The sequence below is a fragment of the Aphelocoma coerulescens genome, chromosome 2 (assembly GCF_041296385.1).
Source record: "Aphelocoma coerulescens isolate FSJ_1873_10779 chromosome 2, UR_Acoe_1.0, whole genome shotgun sequence".
NCBI lineage: Eukaryota > Metazoa > Chordata > Aves > Passeriformes > Corvidae > Aphelocoma > Aphelocoma coerulescens.
In genome coordinates this window covers 135226769-135248546 of record NC_091015.1, presented here as the reverse complement: position 1 = coordinate 135248546, position 21778 = coordinate 135226769, and the positions used below count along the sequence as shown (strand labels likewise).

The 21778-nt window shown below is 38.9% G+C and overlaps 1 protein-coding gene across 1 annotated transcript in view; it reads right to left on the bottom strand.

Annotated features, from left to right (window-relative positions):
• Positions 1-2313: 2313 nt before the first annotated feature.
• Positions 2314-21778, bottom strand: part of KCNB2 (potassium voltage-gated channel subfamily B member 2) — a 167131-nt gene continuing 147666 nt past the window's right edge. Inside the window, exon 2 of the mRNA XM_069006005.1 lies at positions 2314-4476. Coding sequence (XP_068862106.1) covers positions 2314-4476 — 2163 coding nt within the window. The remainder of the gene's footprint in view (positions 4477-21778) is intronic.

Sequence of the window (21778 nt, the reverse complement as noted above, 5' to 3'; positions counted from 1 at the left end):
AATTGACTGGCATTTAGTTTTAGTCACCGAAAAGATCTAGAAACTAAAAAATAAATGTAGAAGATTAATGACCATAAAATACTAAAAAGCTAAGTTTTGGGACAGTGAGACACAACATGATTGAAAATTGTTATGCAGAATACCATATAAATACATAAAACTGAATGCAGCAACAAGTTGAAATGAACTGCAATTAAAGACAAAAAAAAATAATATTTATTTTGAGAATTAATGACCAGACATTGTTTGAAAAAAAAGACATTCTCAGTTATTCAAATGACTGAAGAGACACCTCAATATTCTCTTGTTACAGAAATAAGAAAACTTAGGGAAATAGAGAAAACTTTAAAAAAACCCAACTGAATGATTGTGCTGTGCTCATTGTTTGGCCCAGCCACCAGGATCAATATTTTGGAGCTGTTCAAACTTGCCTCTTTTCTATATGCCAGGCTTGAGTGATGTCTGTGGCATCGACCCAGCCATTTCAAGCAAAGGGCAATGTTGCAAAAAAAATGCTTGTCCCTTTAGACTAAATGCTTTAGGTGCCTGGTTGTTACTTATTCAAGCAACAGAAAAAGACATGAGTAAAAATTAACCTAGGTCCCTATGGTAAGTAGAAGCCTGCTGTTCCAAACCATGCATTGGTTGGTCTAGAGTACTTGTAAGTCTTCCTAAAATAAAAAAAAGGGAACATTTTGTAGAACATGTCTGTGTAACTGCATACATCTGCTTATGATTAGAATTCATGAATTGAATAAACTTTTTATGATTTAGGGAATTAAAGCAGTCTATAAGCTTTTTTTAATATATTATAGCATAGGAAGCTATGGATTCTGGATAAAATAAAAAATAGCTTTTTCGAGACGGTGGTTAGATGGTTACTTTGTAATGAAGGCTTTGGTTCAGCATCTTTCTTTTACAAAGCTGGAGAAATCAGAGGAATGAAAGATGCTTTGGCAGTTGTCAGTGGAATGATTGACGTTTTCCTTTATTTAAGTATAGTGGAAATCCTATACTCCATTTCAGAACAGCTATGGAAGGATGGGTTGAGGCATGTTTGGTGAGTCGAGTGGTATCTTCTGTCAGTCCAAATGATTGAACTGAAAAACACAGACAAGCCTTGGAGTATGGAAGACCTGAGGCAAATCACATGTACTTGAAGCCTCTTTTTCTCCATCTATATGATTTATGATAACAAAAGGTACCACTTTCCCCTACAAACCTTGTCTCTTATGTCCTTACACCATAACAACTTCAACAACATTGCCATTACTGAAGTATGAGCACTGCATGGAGGAAAAAAGGTAAGAGATCAAAGATCAGGTAGAAGCAAATAGTGTTAAAGGAAATATAAGAGTGTGGGAAATATTTTTTTAATACCAAATTATATTCTAGGAAGTTGAACACTTTTGGATATATCTGTATAGCCTGTTTGGCACTATTTATTGCCACGGAAATAATGCTGATTTTTAAATTTTGAAATGGAACTTTTTTTTTCTCAGTTATGAAATGTTGGCAGTTTTCTATAAAAATATCAAATGCTTCAAGTTCTGGTCATTAAATCTTTTCTTTTCCTCACAGGATCATTAATTAAGCTGACAAAAGCAATAACTGAAGTTCTGCAAATAAAAAAAACCCATCATGATTTACAGCACAGATAAACTAAAGATAAACTGTCGTCCTTAATTAACAGATATACTCATGAGCTTTTTAACAGAAAGCAAGATACGTGAGATGCTTTAAGTAGAAGTTGCAATTTTGCAACATAAGTCTGTACAAAACCTCCAGGCAGCACGCTGTGAAGGAAGTACCTGTGTCCCAGGAAATGCTTTTTCCATAAATCCTTGTTAACAGTAGCTTTCCCCCCAACCCCAAACTATTTACAAGTATATGCATTTTGCAAGCTCAAAGCACCTTGTTTCAGATCTTTATGAATGCATGCATTGACATTTCATCCTTTCATGTGCAAATTCTAAAATTCATTGTAACCGAGGAAAAAAAATGTTAAAAGAGTTCCAAACCTGTCTACAATCATAAATGAAAGGATCAAAAATGTCAGATGTTGCAGACCACTGGCTCCTAATAGAGCCCTCTTTATTGTGTTCACCATTCTTGAGTAATTTTTTCCCTGTTTTTTCAGTTTGTTACAAAAAGCAGTCTTTTTTTTTAATTAAACAGTATTTAAACTAAACAACTCTTCATGCCATGCAAAAATAACATTTTATGCACTTTGTTGAGGCTTTCCATGTTTTAGTTCATAGGCATTACTAACTGTGTTTTAAGAAAAGGTATTTTTATTGCTTCTGTAACTAGTCACATGCTAGTTTCACGTGTGGGACAATAACCAGTTTCTCCTGGACTTGAATGAATTTCTGGAGCAAATAAATGGTTTTCCATTTTGTGACCTTCTTGGTTACTGTCTGGCTTTACCTCACCCACAGCATGGTAAATGTCTTGAGTACAGTTGTGGCTCATGCTTTTGGGTGAAGAGGTGACCTGTGGCTCCCCTGTTAAATTGTTGCCATCACTGTGTTTATCCCCACAGCAATTTGTCTTGATATCCTGTTTTTTCTCATGTTTCATACCATGTAGCTCCATAAACTCTTCTTCTTCTCCAGTGTCTATTTCAGTGAAGCTCCTCCTCTCTTTTGAAGGGAAAGTGAAAATTTTTTGTTTGGGAAAGAGAGGGGATGATTTTTTAGCAGGTCCCTGACAAAGTGCAGATGCATCGGCACCAAGTACAGGTCGTTCACCCTGGGGGGAATTTTCTTCTAGGAGAATGGTGCTGATGTGCTGAGGGGTAGCCTGTGTGAAGTCTGCTCCTGCTGTCACTGGCAGTGGCCTTGCGGTGCTTGGTGGAGTATGTGGAGCACCACCTCTATTGTCTTTAAAATTAACTTTAAGGGATCTAGATTTTAATGGGTTGCTACCTTTCAGGGAACTTTTGGGGCTTTCCATGGCAGTATCAAAATGAAAATGACCATGTGAAACAGTTTGGGACCCACTGCCATCACTGGTAACAGGTCTGTTGATTGGATTATAGTCAAAGGTGACATCAGTTGGAGAAAATCCTCTGTCTTTTGCAAATGGTATAAACTGAGAACTTCTTGCTCTTTGGTTTTCTTCCATATTAACAGCATCAGCTGGAAATCTCATTTGCAAGTGAGAGCCAGGAAACAGAGATAGGGGAGACCTCTCTGTTTCCGTGAAGTCAGTTGCACAACTGGCAAAACTGTCAATACTGGATGTGCTTCTCATGTCCATTACGATGTCGGTGGGCCCAGCTGGCAATGGATCTCTCTGCCCTATAACTTCTTCCATTTCTATTTCTTCCTCATACATGGGTGGCTTTGCTGACTGGTCTTGGTAACCAGCATTAAGATTAGGCTGAGACTGAGTTTTAGTAATTTCATTATACAGCATCTCCAGTTTTTGGGCACTGAGGTGCTGTGGGCTGGAGGAAGCTGCAGCATTATTTAATTGCTCCTGGGAGTCTTGTTGACTAACTTCTTGGTACTTGTTTTCATAAGATTTGTTTGAGCTTGTTTCAGACATTGTCCTTCTGGCCCATTTCCACCGGCTTGGGGACAGGTGGCTGTTGTCAGGTGTCTCCTTTGGATTGAGTGGTTCTCCAAGCTTTCCTGAATCTACTGCTACATCTATCATTTCCATACTGCGAGCAAAGGCATCTTTTAGATTCATGGAGACAATACTGCCATTTCTTTTAGCTCGCTCAAGTGCTTCTCTCCTCTTAATTGCCTTCTCCTGTCTTTTTTGCTCCTTATAAAACTCTGAGAAATTGTTCACAATAATTGGTATGGGCAGGGCTATGACCAGCACTCCAGCGATACAGCAAAGTCCTCCAACTATTTTACCTAATAAGGTCTTAGGATAAATGTCACCATATCCTACAGTAGTCATAGTGATTGTTGCCCACCAGAATGACGCAGGAATACTTGTAAATTTTGTAGCATCCTCATCCTTTTCAGCAAAGAATACAAGACTTGAAAATATCATTATTCCCATGGCTAAAAATAATATTAACAAGCCCAATTCATTATAACTCCGCCTGAGTGTAAAGCCTAAAGACTGAAGGCCTGTTGAATGTCTGGCGAGCTTAAGAATCCTTAGGATCCTCATAATTCGAAATATCTGAACCACACGTCTGACGTTTTGGAATTGCAGGACACTTTTATTGGACTCTGTGAGGAAAATGGTGACATAGTACGGCAAGATAGCCAGTAAGTCAATGACATTTAATGGGCCTTTGAAGAACTTCCACTTATTTGGTGAGGACAGAAAACGCAAAAGATACTCCATGGTAAACCAAGCAATACACACAGCTTCAACGTGTGCTAGCTGAGGGTTGTCATTTGGCTGCCCAAATTCATCTATTACTTGAAGTTCTGGCAGTGTGTTAAGAGACAAAGCAATAGTGGACAGGACGATGAACAGAATGGACACAATGGCCAAAATCTGTAAAACAAAATAAACAATGTTTTAGTTAGACTGATACAAGTGTACTTGTTAGGGTTTGATTAAATCCTTTCAAATGTGCATGTGTCAAATAAACACAGAATGGTGGAAGCTGTTTTGGCTACTGCATTCATTATTTTGTTTCATTGTTTTGAATTTTGCACAGATAAAACATTAGACTCATCTTAGACATGGTCAAAACGTGATTGCTTTACTGCCTGCAGTAAGCCAATTCATTTCAGAAAGCAAGCCACGACTGGTCTTACCATTTTAAAAATACAACAGGAGGTGATATTTATTACTGCAAGTCACCAAGTGAAGGATATATAGTTCCTGCTAATGTGCAGACCATTAAGAATTTTATGCATTAATTGTAATTATGTAAAACTTTATACAGTGTGGAGAATTGATTGGGGAACACCATGTGTAAGATGGTAATTCAGTACTACATAGTGCACACTTTCCTAGGCAGGCATAAATTTATGAGCTGAAAGTCAAAGTTAAGAAGTTAAGGAAGCATTGTTCAGGAGACTAGTCCTGCTGAATTGTCATGTCTGGACAAATTTCAGATGCTACAGCGATTGAAGATATTGATCCTGAATTAGGTTGAGACCAAGATGTTAAAAAGTAAGTAGTATGAAGGTGAACCGAGTTTCTCATAATTATTAAAATGTGTAAGTAGACAAAGACCTCCAAGAAATAAAATTTTGCTTTCTGTCTAAGGAGATAGGTTTTATAATATATTTTGTCACTCATTTTCATAGAATCATAGAATCACAGAATCACAGAATCATGGAAACATTAAGGTTGAAAGAGAGCTCCAAGACCATCAAGTCCAATGTTTGACCGAACACCGCCATACCAACTAAACCATAGCACGAAGTGCCACACCAGTTGTTTCTTGAACACTTCAAGACCTGCTGACTCCTTAGGCACCCTGTTCAAATGCCTGACAACCCTTTGAGTGAAGAAATACTTCCTAATGTTCAACCTGAACCTTCCCTGGCACAGCTTGAGGCCATATCCTCTCATCCTGCCACTGGTTGCCTGGGAGAACAGCCTGACCTCCACATGGCTACAACCTCCTTTCAGGCAGCTCTAGAGAGTGATAAGGTCTCTCCTGAGCCTCCTTTTCTCCAGGCTAAACATGCCCAGCTCCCTCAGCTGCTCATCACAAGACTTGTGCTCCAGACCCTTCGCCAGCTTTGTTGTCCTCCTCTGGACAAGCTCCAGCACCTCAAAGTCTTTCTTGTAGTGAGGGGCCCAGAACTGAACACAGGATTCCAGGTATGGCCTCACAAGTACCAAGTACAGGGGGGATGATCACTGCCCTGGTCCACACTATTGCTGATAAAAGGCAGGATGCCATTGGTGGTCTTGGCCACCAGGGCACACTGCTGGCTCATGTTCAGCCTGCTGTTGAATAGCACTCCCGGGTCCTTTTCCACTGGACAACCTTCCAGCAACTCTTTCCCATGTCTAGAGCACTACATGAGGTTGTTGTGACCAAAGTGCAGGACCCAGTATTTTGTCTTGTTGAACCTTATACAGCTGGCCTTGGCCCATCAGTTCAGCTTGCCCAGATCCCTTTACAGAGCCTTCCTGCCCTCCAGCAGATCAACACTCCTGCCCAGCATTGTGTTGTCTGCAAACTGACTGAGGGTGCACTCGATCCCCTCGTTCAGATCATAGATAAAAATATTAAACAGGACTGGCCTCAATACTGAGCCTTGGAAAGCCCCACTAGTAACCAGGTGCCAGCTGGATGATTAACCACCACTCCCTGGACCCAGCCATCCAGCCAGTTTTAACCCAATGAAGAGCACATCTGTCCAAGCCATGGGCTGCCAGCTTCTGGAGAATGCTGTGGGAGACAGTATCAAAGGCTTTATTGAAGTCCAGGTAGACAGCATCCACAGCCTTTCCCTCATCCACTAGGCAGGTCTCCTGGTCATAAAAGGAGATCAGGTTGGTCAGGCAGGACCTGCCTTTCCTAAACCCACTCTGTCTAGACCTGATCCCCTAGTTTTACTGTTTGTGATGTGTGATTGCCTGCAAGATATTCTGTTCCATAACCTTCCCCAGCATTGAGGTCAGGCTGAGAGGCCTGTAGTTCCCTGGACCATTCTTCTGACCCTTCTTGTAGATGTGTGTCACCTTGGCCAACCTCCAACTGTCTGTTCTTGAGCTTTATACAGTTGAAACACTCCCTAACGTACAGAGCCACCCCACCACCTCTCCTTCCTCACCTGTTCCTTCTGAAGAGCTTATAACCATCCATTGCCACACTCCATTCATGTGAGTGTTTCCACCATGTTTCCGTGATGGCAACTACATCATAGCTCTGCTGCTGCATGATGGCTTCCAGCTCCTCCTGTTTGTTATCCATACTGTGTGCAGTGGTGTACATGCACTTCAGGTGGGCTATTGATTTCACCCCCAACACTGGCATGCTGCCCCCAGGCTCATCTCTAGCGAGCCTGGTCCTATCCCCCTTCAAACCTAGTTTAAAGCCCTCTCAATCAGACCTGCTAGAATCCTTTTTCCCCTTTTAGATGGGTGAACCCCATCTGTCTCCAGCTGGCCTGGTTCTGCATAAACTGCCCTATGATGGAAAAAAGCCATTTTGATAAAATTCAGGCATCTCCACACCTCACAGCCTTCCACTTTGTCTGGAATAGCTGGTCATTGTCTTTTACAGAACCAATATTATGAGAAAAAAAGTGAATATCAGAGAACCTCATGGCTTTGCCAGAAATTTTAGTTATTTATACCCTAAGGAATATGAGCAGCTTTGAGACAGCGAGCAAAGTGTTAAAATGATACAAAAATTATTATAACACTTGGAAAAAATATATTGTTTTCATTGGAAGTCATAATTAAATCCAGGTTTTTATTAGAAATACTAAAATAAGTTGTTTTCTGCTTTAAAGCTCAGTTTAAGCTTATTCATAAAAGCATTTACTCTAATTTCTCAGAAATGGTACTGTTAAATCCATTTGGTGATGTTTCAAGGACACACTAAGTCTGAAAAAATTTCTGGAACACCCAAGAAGAATTAAATGCAGCTAAGAAGAATGCAAGTGTGAAGAGTAGATGCAGAGAGACTGGTCACAGTGGTGATAATGGCTCTAGAGATAGAAAGGCCACCTCACTGTAGCTTTGAGAAAAATAGCAGTAAACTTGCTTCATCTGTGGGTTATCAAGCAGATATTCAGCTCTCTATGCACAAACTGCAGTTGCTCATGGTGTGAGGTGTGCATTTGGCATCATGTTGTACTTACATCTTCTGTGCTATCTTTGGCCTTTTCCAGCTGCTAATAGTACAGAACAAGTATACAGCTATCATCTTTCATATTCTAAGGTATTGAAACATCTTTATTTGAATTTTTCTCTACCAGTGCTTCTGGGCCTGTTTTGGTTTTGGTTTGGTTTTTTTCGGGTTTTTTTTGGTAACTATATTTATTGGAGAAATGAGATCCATTAATTTCTCCTGACAAGTGAGTTGTGGACCATCTGTCTTTGTCCTTCTTACAGCCCATTCAGAAAACATCCTCAGGTTAAACTATCCTATTTAGGTGGGATATACCTTCCTTTAAAACTTCTGCTACCAACATCAGCAAAAGAAACCAATTTTAGTAAAGAATGAGGGCAGTAACAGTGCGTATGTAGGCAGGGCTGATTAATGAAATTTGTAGCTATGACTGAGGCAGACAAAAGGCAACACTATAAGAGACCAATGACTACCTTTCAAACTGTGAAAGTCGCCTGTATCATATTTCACTGTAATAAAGTTGGAAGCTTAAATAAGGTGTACTAGGTTATCCACTTCACCTAAATGACTGTGAAATAGCTAATGCAGGCTTGAGTTCTCTAAAATACTCAATAACATAATTATACTTTCAGAATTTACAGAACAAATGAACAAGGCACAGGTCTGAATTGTTGAGCTTGCAGTTTCTGTCAAGCTGATGGAGCCTCATTGGGGCCAGAATCAGAATGCAAATAACAGGATTGGAAAAAGCGGTATAATACCAGGACCCAATTACTTGACATGCATTATTCTTAAAAAAAAAGACAAGTGTAAGAATGTATCTGCCCAACTTTCATCAAACTCATTTTAATTAAGAAACACTGGCATTTTGGTCTGCCATAAGGAATTTATTTTATGCCTAAATGTTCACCAGCATACAAAAGATCCTAGAAAAGGGGTGAGTCAGTGAATAGCACCCCCTCTTACACCATGTGACATTGCTAAAACTCCATGTATTTTATGCATCTTGGACACAGAACTTTGCTGTTCGGAGTTGCCACCCAGGGTGTTTTATTGAAAGCAAGCATCTATCTGTTTGTTCCAGCCATTCCTTCCTATGCTGGTAACACAAAAGCCTGAACTCTCCCAGCTTTTTGAATAAAATATGCAGTATAGCAAGCCTGGAATTTTTAGTGTTTCATTGTATCATCTGCAAGCATGAGTTTGTTCCTGGTGAAAAAAATTTACAGCAAAATAAAGTAGTTTGGTTTCTTCTAATGTAAGAATCTCAAGCTTTTATTTGTTTGGGACTTTTTTGTGTAATTAAAACAGTGCATCATTCCACACACAGTATGTTTTAATTATTGCAATTGATTAGATTTCACAACTCATTAGGCAAAAAAATGCCAGGGGAAAACTTGGAAGAACAAGAGCAACTATGAGAAAAAGAAGAAGAAAAGAACTCTCTATTCTGAGTCTACAGAAAGAGCACTTTGCTAATAGTACTATGCTGGTAAATTCTCATTGAACAGATACAGATTGTATTAACAGAAGCACAGAGTTTATAAGGAAGATCTGTAGCAATCTGCTAGGCTGGTTATGCTGATACAGAAGAGTAAAGAAACCACCACGGACTGAATATTTCCCAGCAGACCTTCCTGTTTATTACATAATGTTTCTGAAACTGTATTCTGGACTGAAATGCCTGGAAAATTTGCATACTCCAAGTAATTAATCTATGACCACAGTTCTTGACATACTATTTTTAACCTACATTTCAGAATATCTGTTAAATGACAGATTCTGACAGGTTATGTCATTTAGCTATGGTACTACAAAAGCACATAAAAATCCAGATCCTCTTAAACTTTAAAAATATTTCCTTATAAATGGCATTTTTTTTCCTAAAAGAATGGACAGATTTAAATTTCTTTCTTATGGGCTGGATATGAAACATTTGAATCTGTTGATGCAATGAATAGTAAAACATTCCTTGAGTTAATGATGCCATCTTAACAGCCTTCCCCAGATGCTGTTGTTTCTCAGTTTTTGGGGGCAAGACTGGTAGCAATCTCCTGAAAATGTATTTGTTTCCCAGTATTAAACTGCCACTAAAAAGTGGCTTTTTTTTCCTGTGCACCATCTCATTGGTTACTACTGCCAGCAGTGTGAGGAATTCTGCATAAAATGGGCATACAACTGAGGCAGAAAATAAAGGTGTAATGGAATAGCCTTCAAATTGTTCCTTGCTGTTCTGCAACAACTGATACAATATGTGAAATGATATGTGAAAAGGCTTCTGCTAGAACTGACATGCCAGTGTAATTTTTATGTACAGCAGAGAAAAAGTATGCATCAGGTTCACACTAAAATATAGCTGCTGAGGGGAATTTCAGTTGAGTCCTACTGATCAGCCAGTAGAGTATGTTTGATTAATACAGGTTTCAGTATGGAATTGATGCCTTTTCCTGGTCTTAAAATCAGGAGTCATACACAGTTAGAAGGGGAAAAGGGATTTTACCTTGGTATTTGTTGTAAGGATCCTTAGGTGCACCACCAGGTCATATGCATCGAGATGCACCCCACCAAGTGCCCCCAAAGCTCGGGTATAACATTACAGGTCTTACTAATTAGCATATCTATCAAAGATTCCCCAATGAGAGGCTCAAGTGAGCCCCCCTCCCCAAGGAGCCTTCCCCTGGATGGTTCTATCTTGGTTTACAGGATGTGTTCTGGAGAGGGCCCTGGGGTCTGGAGCACACTGATCCCTAACTACGAAGCTTCTAAAATGTTTTGTCTCCTAGCTTAACAAACAAGTCCAAGAATGCAGGCAAAAAGCACTAAGAATACAGAAGTTGTAAAAAGGTATAGCAGAGGTATAAAAGAAAAGGCAGAAAATCTTCATGGCATCAGAATCAGGTAAGACTCTATTAAAATGGTGTTTCCTTAGTCTTTTCTTTTTTCTGGGGTGAGATCTAGGATAGAATCTAGACCATTTAAATAATAAACAGCAATACAGTCTCATACTTTTCAAATTTCTAGCCTCCACAGACACTGAAAATTATCAGGCTGTCACATATTCTTCTCTATCTGCATTTAAATGTATGATATTGTCTTCACATAAATTTGTCTGGCAGTATCTTTAGCTCTGCCTTTAGAAAATCTCAGAAAAAATTGCAGTTGTTCAGCTTTTGAAACGCTTCTGGATAACTGTATCAAGTTTCTTGGGCAGTTAGCTATATATTCTCAGAAACATCTGCTCTTGAGAAAGAGGTGTCTTGATCTAGATTTGAGCAGATAGATATTTGGAGTTGGTGTAGGTTCTTCAGATCAGCCTGAGAGCTACCAAGTGCTGTAGCCTGCAGGTCATGCTATATCTTGCATGAAGGTGTCCTTAGCTCGTAGCACAGAGCTCCCAGCTCCAGCCACACAATCCACAGACTCACAGCCATGCTGGCAGGAGCAGAAGGTCAGATCATGGACATTTTCATTTTTCTGAGTGAGTAAGCCCATGAAGGTGGAAGACATATTTATTGGTAGGCTTGATGAGAGGCCTATAGAAATTAGTTTACATCAGCAGCATCCATCCTTTACCGTGAGGTGTCTTCAGGTTGTGATACTGAGTTTGCAACTGAATGGACAAAAACTCTTGGTCAGTAAAAGTGCTGTCTTGTACATCTGTCTGAATCTGTGTGCATTCTGATCTTGACATCTGGGACTATCCAAATGAGATGCACATTGGAGAAGCAAAGCCAACACTACAAAATTGAGGCACCTTGCAGCTCTAACTATTACTACATGAATTTTAAGATTAGTCAGGACATCTGTCTGCAGACATTTAGGAGAAGGGGCCATTATAATGTTCTTCTGTGACACAAAGGAGAAGAACAAGGACATGGTACAGCATCTCACTCCCTGGTCACTCAATTTTCTCCCTCCATTGTGTCCCTGAGACTTCCCAGTTACAAGCATCACCTCTTGCTTCTGACCCACAATTCTACATCATGCTGCTTTGCAGAGGGGACAGTACTCAGCTCACACCTGTAATTCTGCATTCCCAACATGTATCAGAGTGTCATAGATCACATCATGAACAGTCTGACAGACTTAAAATTTCTTTGAATCTAAGGTTTCAACAGACCACACTCAAAAAGTTCAACAAAAGGCAAGACATTTTGGTACAGTCCTTAACTGGCTAATGCTTTTTGTTAACATAAGGCCTTTGGCCATGGGACATGAAAAAGGAGACAAATAGAAACAAACCCTACTTGGATTTACTCCAAACTGGAACACAATGGAGCTATGACAAACCTTAAGCATGCCAAATCTAACCAATCTCAATAGTCCTGCAACACTGAGAATTATCTAAGAATAGAAGTATATGTTTGCAAATGCTCCTTGTCTCAAGTGATGGAAAAATTCATTTCCAGTTACTGAAAGAGTTTAATTTTTGGAAAAGAAGAGAGGGGAATAATTTAACAGAATAACATAAATTTAGTACAGCCTACAGCTCTATCACTGTTGCCCTTCCAAGAACACATCTGATAATAGCTCTGACAGCATGTGTAATCACTGAACAGCTTCTCTCTGCTGCTCTTGATCTCCTTCCTTGATGACATTATTTAGAATTCTGACCTTTGATTTTCCCCTTTTTCCTAGATAAGTATTATTATTAATATTTTAAGGACCTGATTTGAGTGTTCTTCATTGCTCTTTCAGGGATATTCATTAAACCTCACATTAACTACATATACAAAGGTTAAGCTCTCAGTGTCATATTTATCTGGTGTCTAAATGATGCACAGTCTTTTCTTTTGGTCTCTTTGCACTGGGATGGCTCTCACATAAAAAGCTTTAGAAATACTCATTTAGGAGGTTTTCATGATTAACTTCATGACTAGATTTCATGACTAACCCCATAAACACTTGTCATATTTTTAGATATGAGATTTGTCTACTAGTTCATCAGTAGATGAAAAATCTCTGTCTCCCATTTAGCTTGACAGACTATGAAGACAGTGAACTCAAGTGCTTCTGGATGTTTATTTATGGTTTCATGAAGTTCTGTGGTGACTTTACCTAAGGAGTGGCATATGTCCAGGGATGTGCTGTCCTATCAAGCTTACCCAGACTGGGAGCCAACATATGGAACCACCTTTTTTTCTGTAGTGCGGTGTCCTTCAAGTCTCTGTCTGAGGAGGTTCAAGGCAGGTAGGAGTTTGCTGCCTGCCAATTCCAGTATGCATGGCAGACTAGCAATGATAACATCAGGAGGATCATAATCACGGTAATTCTAGTGGAAGGGGTGATAACAGGTAGTTAAAGCTGAGATTTTGCCACTAGGTAACTCAAACTTCGCCAAGCACAGCTGTAGTCAAGCAAGGTATTTTGGAACTGGCTAAGGTAGGTTTACCTGACTGGAGATACTGCTTCTGTCTTGGCAAAACCTTCACTTCAGAAGTTCAGTCATAAAGCCTTTCTCTGTAGCTGATATACTTCGTGCTTGAGAGCACTGCATAAATTCCATTTTTTTCACAAAGCCTTTCTACTACTTTGTGCTGACCTTCCCATTCCATAGATGAATATTTGCCTTAGAAGACCTAGTATCTCAGAGGGAATAAATCTGCCTAGGAAAGGATATTTTGTTCTTTGAGATTTACAAGTATCGTTCTGGTTTAAAGTAATAGCAATAAAATGCATCTCTCCTGCATTCTGTTGCAGGTAGATTACTGTTTATTTTATTTATGCTATTAGGATAACAGGATACACCCCTCTGCATCCTGGGGTGAGCTAACTGTGTTTACTTAATGACTTGATTATTGCTTTAGGGAAGGGTAGCCTTGGGCTTTGCACCACCAAGATTTTCAGCATAAGAATTTAGTAAAACATGGGTTTGAGAATTTGATTATGGCTGAGTATTGAGGTGGTTTTGTATAAGGCAACTCAGTGGGTAATATAGCAAATATGGGAATGAGCTGAGTCTCTGTGAATCTGAACACAGGAACCATTAAAGTCTCTTAGAACACTAGGGGCACATTAGGTACAAAGTAGAAAACTAAGTACAACACTGCAAACATTTGCAGGATGTATTTACTAAATATTGCAAACAAAAGGTGATTTTGGAGACCAGAAAAATTGCAATATGAACAAGTAATAGAAAATGGATTGCCAATGGGACTATCAGCTTGATCTTTAGCACAGCCCTGACAAAACCTGCTGTGCTTCGTTATGGGCAAAAGTTGAGGCTAATACTGGGGGCATCTGTTAAACCAGCAAAGATGGGAGACCTTAAGTAGCCACGGATGAAGACAGTCTTCATAGTTTGGGCAGAGACATAGGTATTCAATTCAGTGTCAGTGGAGACAACCTTGAATACTGAATCAGCACAGAGCTAGTAAGAATTTTTTTTTTTTAACAGATTAAGATCCATATCTAGTCAGCTCTGATTTTTTTTTGCTGTTGTTGAACAGCAAAAAGCCATTTCAGCTGAAGGCATGAAATCAATTATTTCATGATAAATAGCAAACTGTCCCCTAGGAATTAATGTAGAAGAAATGGCACATCTAGAGTAAATGTAGGTGAATTGCTTTTTTTTTTTTTTTCACTCGGAATTGGATAAACCCATGAATTTGACTGTCATATTATTGACAGAAAAAGTAGTATCTGCCTGAAATGATAGTGTGGCTAGTTTAATCAATTAAATATTTTAATGTAAGGTAGTTTACAGTGAAAATTAAAAGTGTATCTAGCTAATACTTTCTTTGCTCTATAACAATGTGAGAGATTTAACCCCCTTACAGATGATCACAAAAAATTAACTTAAATAATCATCTTAAAGGCTTTATTTATATATAGCTTTTTGGCCTCCTAAGAATTATTTCTAAATGGAACAATTTGCTTATGTGTGCAAGCAAAGTCACCTGTATTTATCAAAAATGAATGAGATGTCTTTAATAAAGTTCCTGCCTGCCCTCCTTCAGAAGTGTTCTAAACCTTTGACATATTTTTTACATTTAGGTTGTGTTTTGTACTAGCTATCCAATTTTTGGGTAGTGAAAGCTGAGTATTATTACTTAGATGAATGTACTAGACTCTTCTAAGTTTGCATTGAAGTCATGACAAGGAGCTTGCCGTTTCCAACCCTTTTGCATAGCAGACCATATGCAAGATCTGTTCTGTGCTACTTGCATGCACAACAACATTGGCTGCCTTACAGGAATTTCATTTAAAAAACCCAAACAAACAACACCCGAAAAAAAAAAAAAAAAAAAAAACAACCAACAACCCACAGCGAAACAGCGCAGCCTCCAGACCCAAACAGGGAGGTCGTGTCCAGCAGCAGCGGGGCTGACTGCCGGCGGCCGAGGGAGCCGAGCCGGGAGCGGGGCTGGAGCGGGCGGCGGGGCCCGGCGGGGCCGGAGCTGTCCCTCGGCCCGGTGCTGAACGCGGCACAAGTGCTGCGCCCACACTCACTGTAAACCCCTTTTACTCTGTCACGTTACTTACATGAAGGTATGCGAAGTATGCAGCCTAAAAAGATAAGTCTGGGAAAATAAAGATAGCTCTGGCATAATATTTATTTCTTGGGAAAAAAAAAAAACAAACCCAAACATTTAAGGAGGCAGGAATCTCACCAAAGGTGAGGTATTTCTTTTTACCACTTGCCGTTTAGTAAGTTACTACTAACACCCAACAAATCACGGCAGAGATAAACAAGCAGGAGTAATGAAAAATCAAACCCCAATTGCTTAGATCTAAGGAGTTTTAGCATAGGCTGTTGAATGGATTTAATGGGGGAAATCAGCACACCTGATATACAGATGTATTCTGACGCCACCTATTTTGATATTAACATTCAACTTAAAGCAGAAAGCTGGATGTAACTGATTTTGAAAAAGTGGAAACTGGAAATCAGATTTCTTGGTTCTCACTGTTTCTATCTGCCATTTAGTTTTAATGGAATTTGCTTACACTTGGAACCTCAGGTTACTAGCCAGGACTGTACACTTGAGTCTAATTTGCTGACAAACACATTAAGATTTTGTTTAAACTATTCTCATTCTATCATCTTTTTACCATTGACTAAGACTGTTTTTTAGTCATATATTACAGTGAGTAGGGATGGCCTTCCTGAAGGCAGATATTATCTATCAGATACTCAGACTTATTTGAAATTATGACAGGCACAAAATTCAGACATAATCTTTATTCACACTTTTAAAATAATTTTTCTATCTTGGCTTCATGTCAATTTCTATAGAAATTTCAGAACTGCCTCTTGTATAAACATCTGTATTAAACTATGGTTTTATGTAAAGGTTATGCCAGTATTTCCCAAACTTGAGGAATCAGAGATATTGTTAGGGAAAGGAATCCAGCCTGTTGTTCTTTGCAATACAGTAATTAAAGGTCTGCATATCTTAACTGTCATTTCCTTATGTTAGATGTCACTCCAGGATTACTTTTGAAACTTCATCTGTAATACTGCAGTTTCAAACCCTTATTAAGGCATGATGTACGCTGTAACACATATACAGAGTGCCAATGCTCTTCAATAAATATGTAAATGTCCTCACATCACATTTAGGAAGGTCAAATTGTAATTGAATACAGACCTGATTCACAAAATATATTATCTATTATTAAAATACTATTAAAAGGTACTGCTGATGCTGCTGTGAGCTCAGACTAACAGGATAGTATATGAGAAAATGCCTGTAAATTATGGGAACATTCCAGTTTAGGGCTGTAATTCAGGCTCTGCTTTTAGCACAAATACCTCAGGCAGGTGCTGAACAGGGTGTTCAAGGAATGTCTGTTTTATCCCAAACTGTGAACTGGACAGAAGAAAGGCTGAATATTCCCTGTTCTACAGAAGACTGGTTTTGTTCTGTCACAAATAAATGTCTATATGCTTATGGTCTATTACAATTAGGGTCTATCTATGTTACAGGGCCTGTTTTACTTCCTCAGGAAATCAAAGGGAGATTTGCTGTTGCCTTTAACCAGAATGCACCAGTGGAGTTTGAATATTTTAGTCAGCTCTATGGGGGGGAAAGGGAGGGCAGTCGGACAAGCCTTAGTGTAACACTCATCCTAAGTTTTGATATTTTTCCAATTTCGTATTTTAACCAGTAGATGTCTCTGTTTTATCATGCAGCTGTTGACAAGGACACGCTATTCCTGTTGTCACAACACATATTTAGTAGAAGAACCATGTGTTTCCCATGGAATGAATACACGTGAATGCAAAAATGCCGACTTAATGCTCTCAGCATACCTGACCAACCTAGGAGCTATTTCTTTGTCCTGGGTATCTTTATATTTGAGATCCTGGGTTAGGTCATCAGAGAGAAAAAGTACTAGACTGGATCTACACTGAGTCCTGAACTGCATCAGAATTTTTGTTTGTGGGTTGCTGCATCCTGGTCAGGTGCTCTCTTGTAGAAATCCCTACAGAAACTGTTAGGAACTGTTGTTGTGCCACATCTTTTATAAAGTAAGAAAGCATATAATCATAGAGAAGAAAAATGTTGCCTATTTTAGATGGCAGCTGTTCCCACATGAAAAAGCAGTATGTTGGGGCTTTTTTTCCCCATTGAGCCCCAAGTCAATGTTGGAACCAGAACTTCTTCAGCTGGATGGAGTGTGCTCCTCAAGGACAAATACATGTTACAGACTTCCCCCGTGTGTTCACACTCCCACACACTCTGCTGTTTCTCCTACTGTCAAGTGGAACCATAGGTGAGCTATTTTTTAGCCCACATTTATGTTCCAAATGCACTGCGATGAGAGGCATAGATGGCCAGTCTGAGTCATCAGTCCCGTGTCACTGCTTCCACCAGGCTGGCCATTTCTGGGAGCCAAGCAGAACACTAAGTAGCAGAAATATCAGCCCTTATCCTGAAATGGCTTATTATTAAATACAGCTTTTCCCCAAACGTCTGAACAATGAGAACTTGAATGTAGAAGGGGACATGAGTGTTCACTAGTTGCAAAAGAAGGACCAAATTGTCTGTCAAATCTTCCTGGTTGTCAAACTGACAGCCAGGCCACAGAAGCCCCATAGGTTTTCATGACTGCAGCTACACAGCAGAGTTTCTACAGCTCAATCAGGCCTAAGACAAGAAATAAACCTGGAAATAAATTTGTCAGGTATGTACAGCTATAGTGCAGCTATCTGCAGCAAGGTTATGGACAATAAAATTCGTCTTCAAAGAACCCTTGAGCATCAAACAAATGCATTATACTCTGGGTATGCTTCAGGAAGTATCTTTCATAGCCAACAATTTCATAAAACATTTTCATATTTTTTTTCTTTTGACTGCCAGCATCTGGCAATTTACGATAGAGAATTGGAACAGAGTCTTTGGGGTATTTACAATTGCTTCTATCTACACACTGATTACATCTATTTCTACTTCTGAAAGCTACATAAAACCTTCACACCCACCACCAAAAAGTCAAAAATTTGCTGGAAGGGCAATGTGATTCTTTATTTTGTATGATCTTTATGATAAGGGATAGAGCTGCATGAGTAATTAGACAAGAAAAAGGTTTGTGTTATTACCCAGTCAGAAGTGCCAATCAAAACAAAATAAATAGTTTTGAAAAATCTCTTACTGTGAAATATATATGACAAAACCATGTAGCTTGTAGTAATTACAGTAATGGCAGTGCTGGAAGACAACAGTATAATTCAGGTACCACCTGGAATAAACTGGATCCACTCTGCATAAGGAATATATGTAATATTACTGTATACTGTTATATATGTTTTCTGTGAGATGTAAAAATACAGATATGTTCTTTCAAAATTATTAATTATTGATCTTGCAGACTAAAACTGCTTCTGCTTTATTCTGGGTCCTTTATGTCCAGTTATTTTTCTGCAAGCTGTATGATGAGAAACACGTTTTTATGGGAAAATACCTGGCCTGCTATACCTAGAAGCTCACTGACAGTGAAGTATTTCATTGCTATTAATAGAAACACAGCACTGGCGCCATGGCTGAGGTTTGTTTTTTTTCAAAATGACTTATCTTAGTAGTCATGGAAGTACACCCTCCTATCATTGTTCCCTGTTCCTCTGAAGCATAAGAGGTGCGACAGGTGATTTGTTGCCCTCAGTACAATATATTCGACATTATAACAGAAAAGTTAATATTAGCCTGAAAGGAAATAACTGGCAATACTGCTTTTACTGTCATACAAAATGGAGAAGTGGATGTGATGTGGAGATTAAGGAGTCAAAGCACAGGAGTATTTGAGATGCTTTGCAAAATTTGGGATCTTGGCTTCTGAGTTGAATTTTCAGCATCTAAGAAAACACCCCTCTTCTTTGAGCTCCTGTTTATATTACAGAACCTCATCCTTTTGAAATATTTCCAGTAAGACAGAAAATGGGAACCTAGTTTGACAGGAAATAGGATTTAGAAATATGGGACTATATTAACTCACAATGATTGAAGGAAATACGCCATCCTCCATCAGCCCTAACATCACCATTTATGATACATTTCTGCTCAAACAATTAGCTCCCTGCTTCATTTACATATCCTGGTTCACTTCCAGGTTCTTTCTGGAGGCACATAATCACCTCTGTGTGAGATGAGATGAATATTCTTGATAATACACTCCAAGACAGTAGTATGGACAGAACAGTGAAGTCTAAAAGCAGGAGCAAGGATGCTGAGACCAGATTTGCAATGACCTCCACCTCTGCACAAGTGCCCCTCCTGACACTTCAGAACGGGAGGGACTTTTAAGTAACCTGTCTATGTGCTTGGACTGAGCTAGAAAAGACATTTTCATCACTTTCACCAGCACACTTTCAAATGTACCTTTTATAGCCACAATCTGACACCGAATCTGATTTACAAGAGAAAGCACTCATATAGCAACTGTGTGATGTTACTGTACATATCTGATGCATCTGTTGGGGGAAGCCTGCTATATGTAACTCAACAAGACAAACAGTTATTTCTATGGATTTTTATCTGCAGGAGGCTTGTTTCAGAGCAGCATGATTTGGGTAAGAGATTCCCCTAAAGGCATGTGAAATCGTGAAGGAGGAATAGTTTCCAAATCTCTCTCGGTGGAAATCAGAGAGCCAAACAGTAAAATGGTGCCAGTAAAGAAAGTGAGGAACAGATATACTTTCATTGTCTGATCCTTCCACTCACAGTTAGTCTTTCAATATGATGAACACCATTACTAACATCAAAACATGCAAATAAAGTTGCATTGAAAATGTTAAACGTCAGCAGTGTTAGTAGGGTCACTAGTTTCCCACTGCATCTGGAAGCTGGGATGAAAAGGGCTTATGTTTTTATATTTACATCAAAAGAAAACATGTTTCCTGTGAAACACCCTGTCAAAAGGAAAAGCTGCAGTCCCCTCTCCATTACAAAGCATTGGACTTTTATTAAAATTCATTTCGTGTCTAACTTTGTAGCTGGAAAGAGAAGCAATATTTATTTTGGAGTTGCCAATTACTTTGGATTTTGACAAATGACTTCGATTATTTGCTTATCAGATTTACTTAAGAAATGAATTGTATATTTTTTTCCAGAGGGTGTTACAATTCCTAAACAGTTTCATCAATTTTCCATTAATGTGCCAGTCAGCCTTAAGCAATAATTACTAAAGCAGAGGCATCATATTAACCTCTTGATACCAGCAGTTGGAATTAGCATATTAGCACTTAAGCAATGTAAACATTGGCCCATTGGTGACAAGGGATTAAACTGAAGCATGCTGTGTCTGCTGTGAATGAATTCACTATAGCTGGCCTAGCATATTTTCTGCAGTGCACAAATCCTTATGGAGATGCACAGAAGTCAGTTGGAATACCCTCACAACTTCAGGAGCCAAACCCATGTAAAGCAGGAGCCAGGAATTAAAATCCTACCTTGATTTGATGTATCTCAAAGCAGCTCAAATGAATGAGCCTTCAGATTCTCTTTTGTTTTATTTTTCTGCACTCTATGCAGTAATTACTGGGGGCTTTTGCACAGAACATGTTTCTGCATATTATCAGCAAACATTTTTGATCAGTAATTTGAACCTCAAGATATGCTTCAAAATCTGATCACCACAGTAATCCTAGATGTAAGAACCCCATTGCTGCATACTAAAATATTAAAAAATGGACATGGTAGAATTATAGTAGCAGCAGCACAATTTTAAACACAAATGTAATGACTGAATGATTTTTTTCAGTGAGATATCTGGCTCAACAGTTATCATTCATTTTTTCTTCCAATAATATTTAAACATCACAGCAAAAGAAAAGAAGCATTAAACATATAGGCATAGATACTTTATGTAAGAATTTCTACTATTTATTAAGCATATCAGAAGTTTTACAGGAATAAAGTTATGAAAGGAATTTGTTGTTCTGCATTATTATTGCCTTAAATTTTGACCTGTGAGTTATCAAAAGTTGCAGGTAGGTCCTGAAATTGAAAGTAGGTGGCCGTTCTAGATATGAGCTGTTTAGTTTTCAAGAGAAATGACAAAGAGCTCCTGGGGAAGACTGGAATATCATGCATATGGCCTCACATTTCCCACCTGTAAATTTCCTTTTGTATAAAACTTCTACATAAAAACTACTGTATAGTAGCTGCCAACTGTACATTGGTCAGGATCAATTAATTATGTCTGGCATTCAATAAACTTTCAGAGATCAGCTCCCATTTAAATCACAGCATCTTTCTGGCTCTCTTTCTTATGCAGGAACGAAAGATGGGGTGGGTTATTGTTGATCATGTACAGCTACACAGGCACTCAGAGTTTGCTGGCCATAGTCTAAGGACCTGCATTGATATTCTTATTACCAATTTTTAAATGGTTCTGGAAATGATTACCACACTGGACCAATAGTCAGCATTAACCACAAATGTGCTGCCTCTCCGAAGTGTCTGTTTGCATGACATGACTTTGGGGCATTGGATAACTTGGTTTTTCTTATAATTAATTACTTACTACTGTTTACATTGTGTTGCTGGAAGAATGCAGTTCCCTTTGAAGTGGGCTCTTTACAGA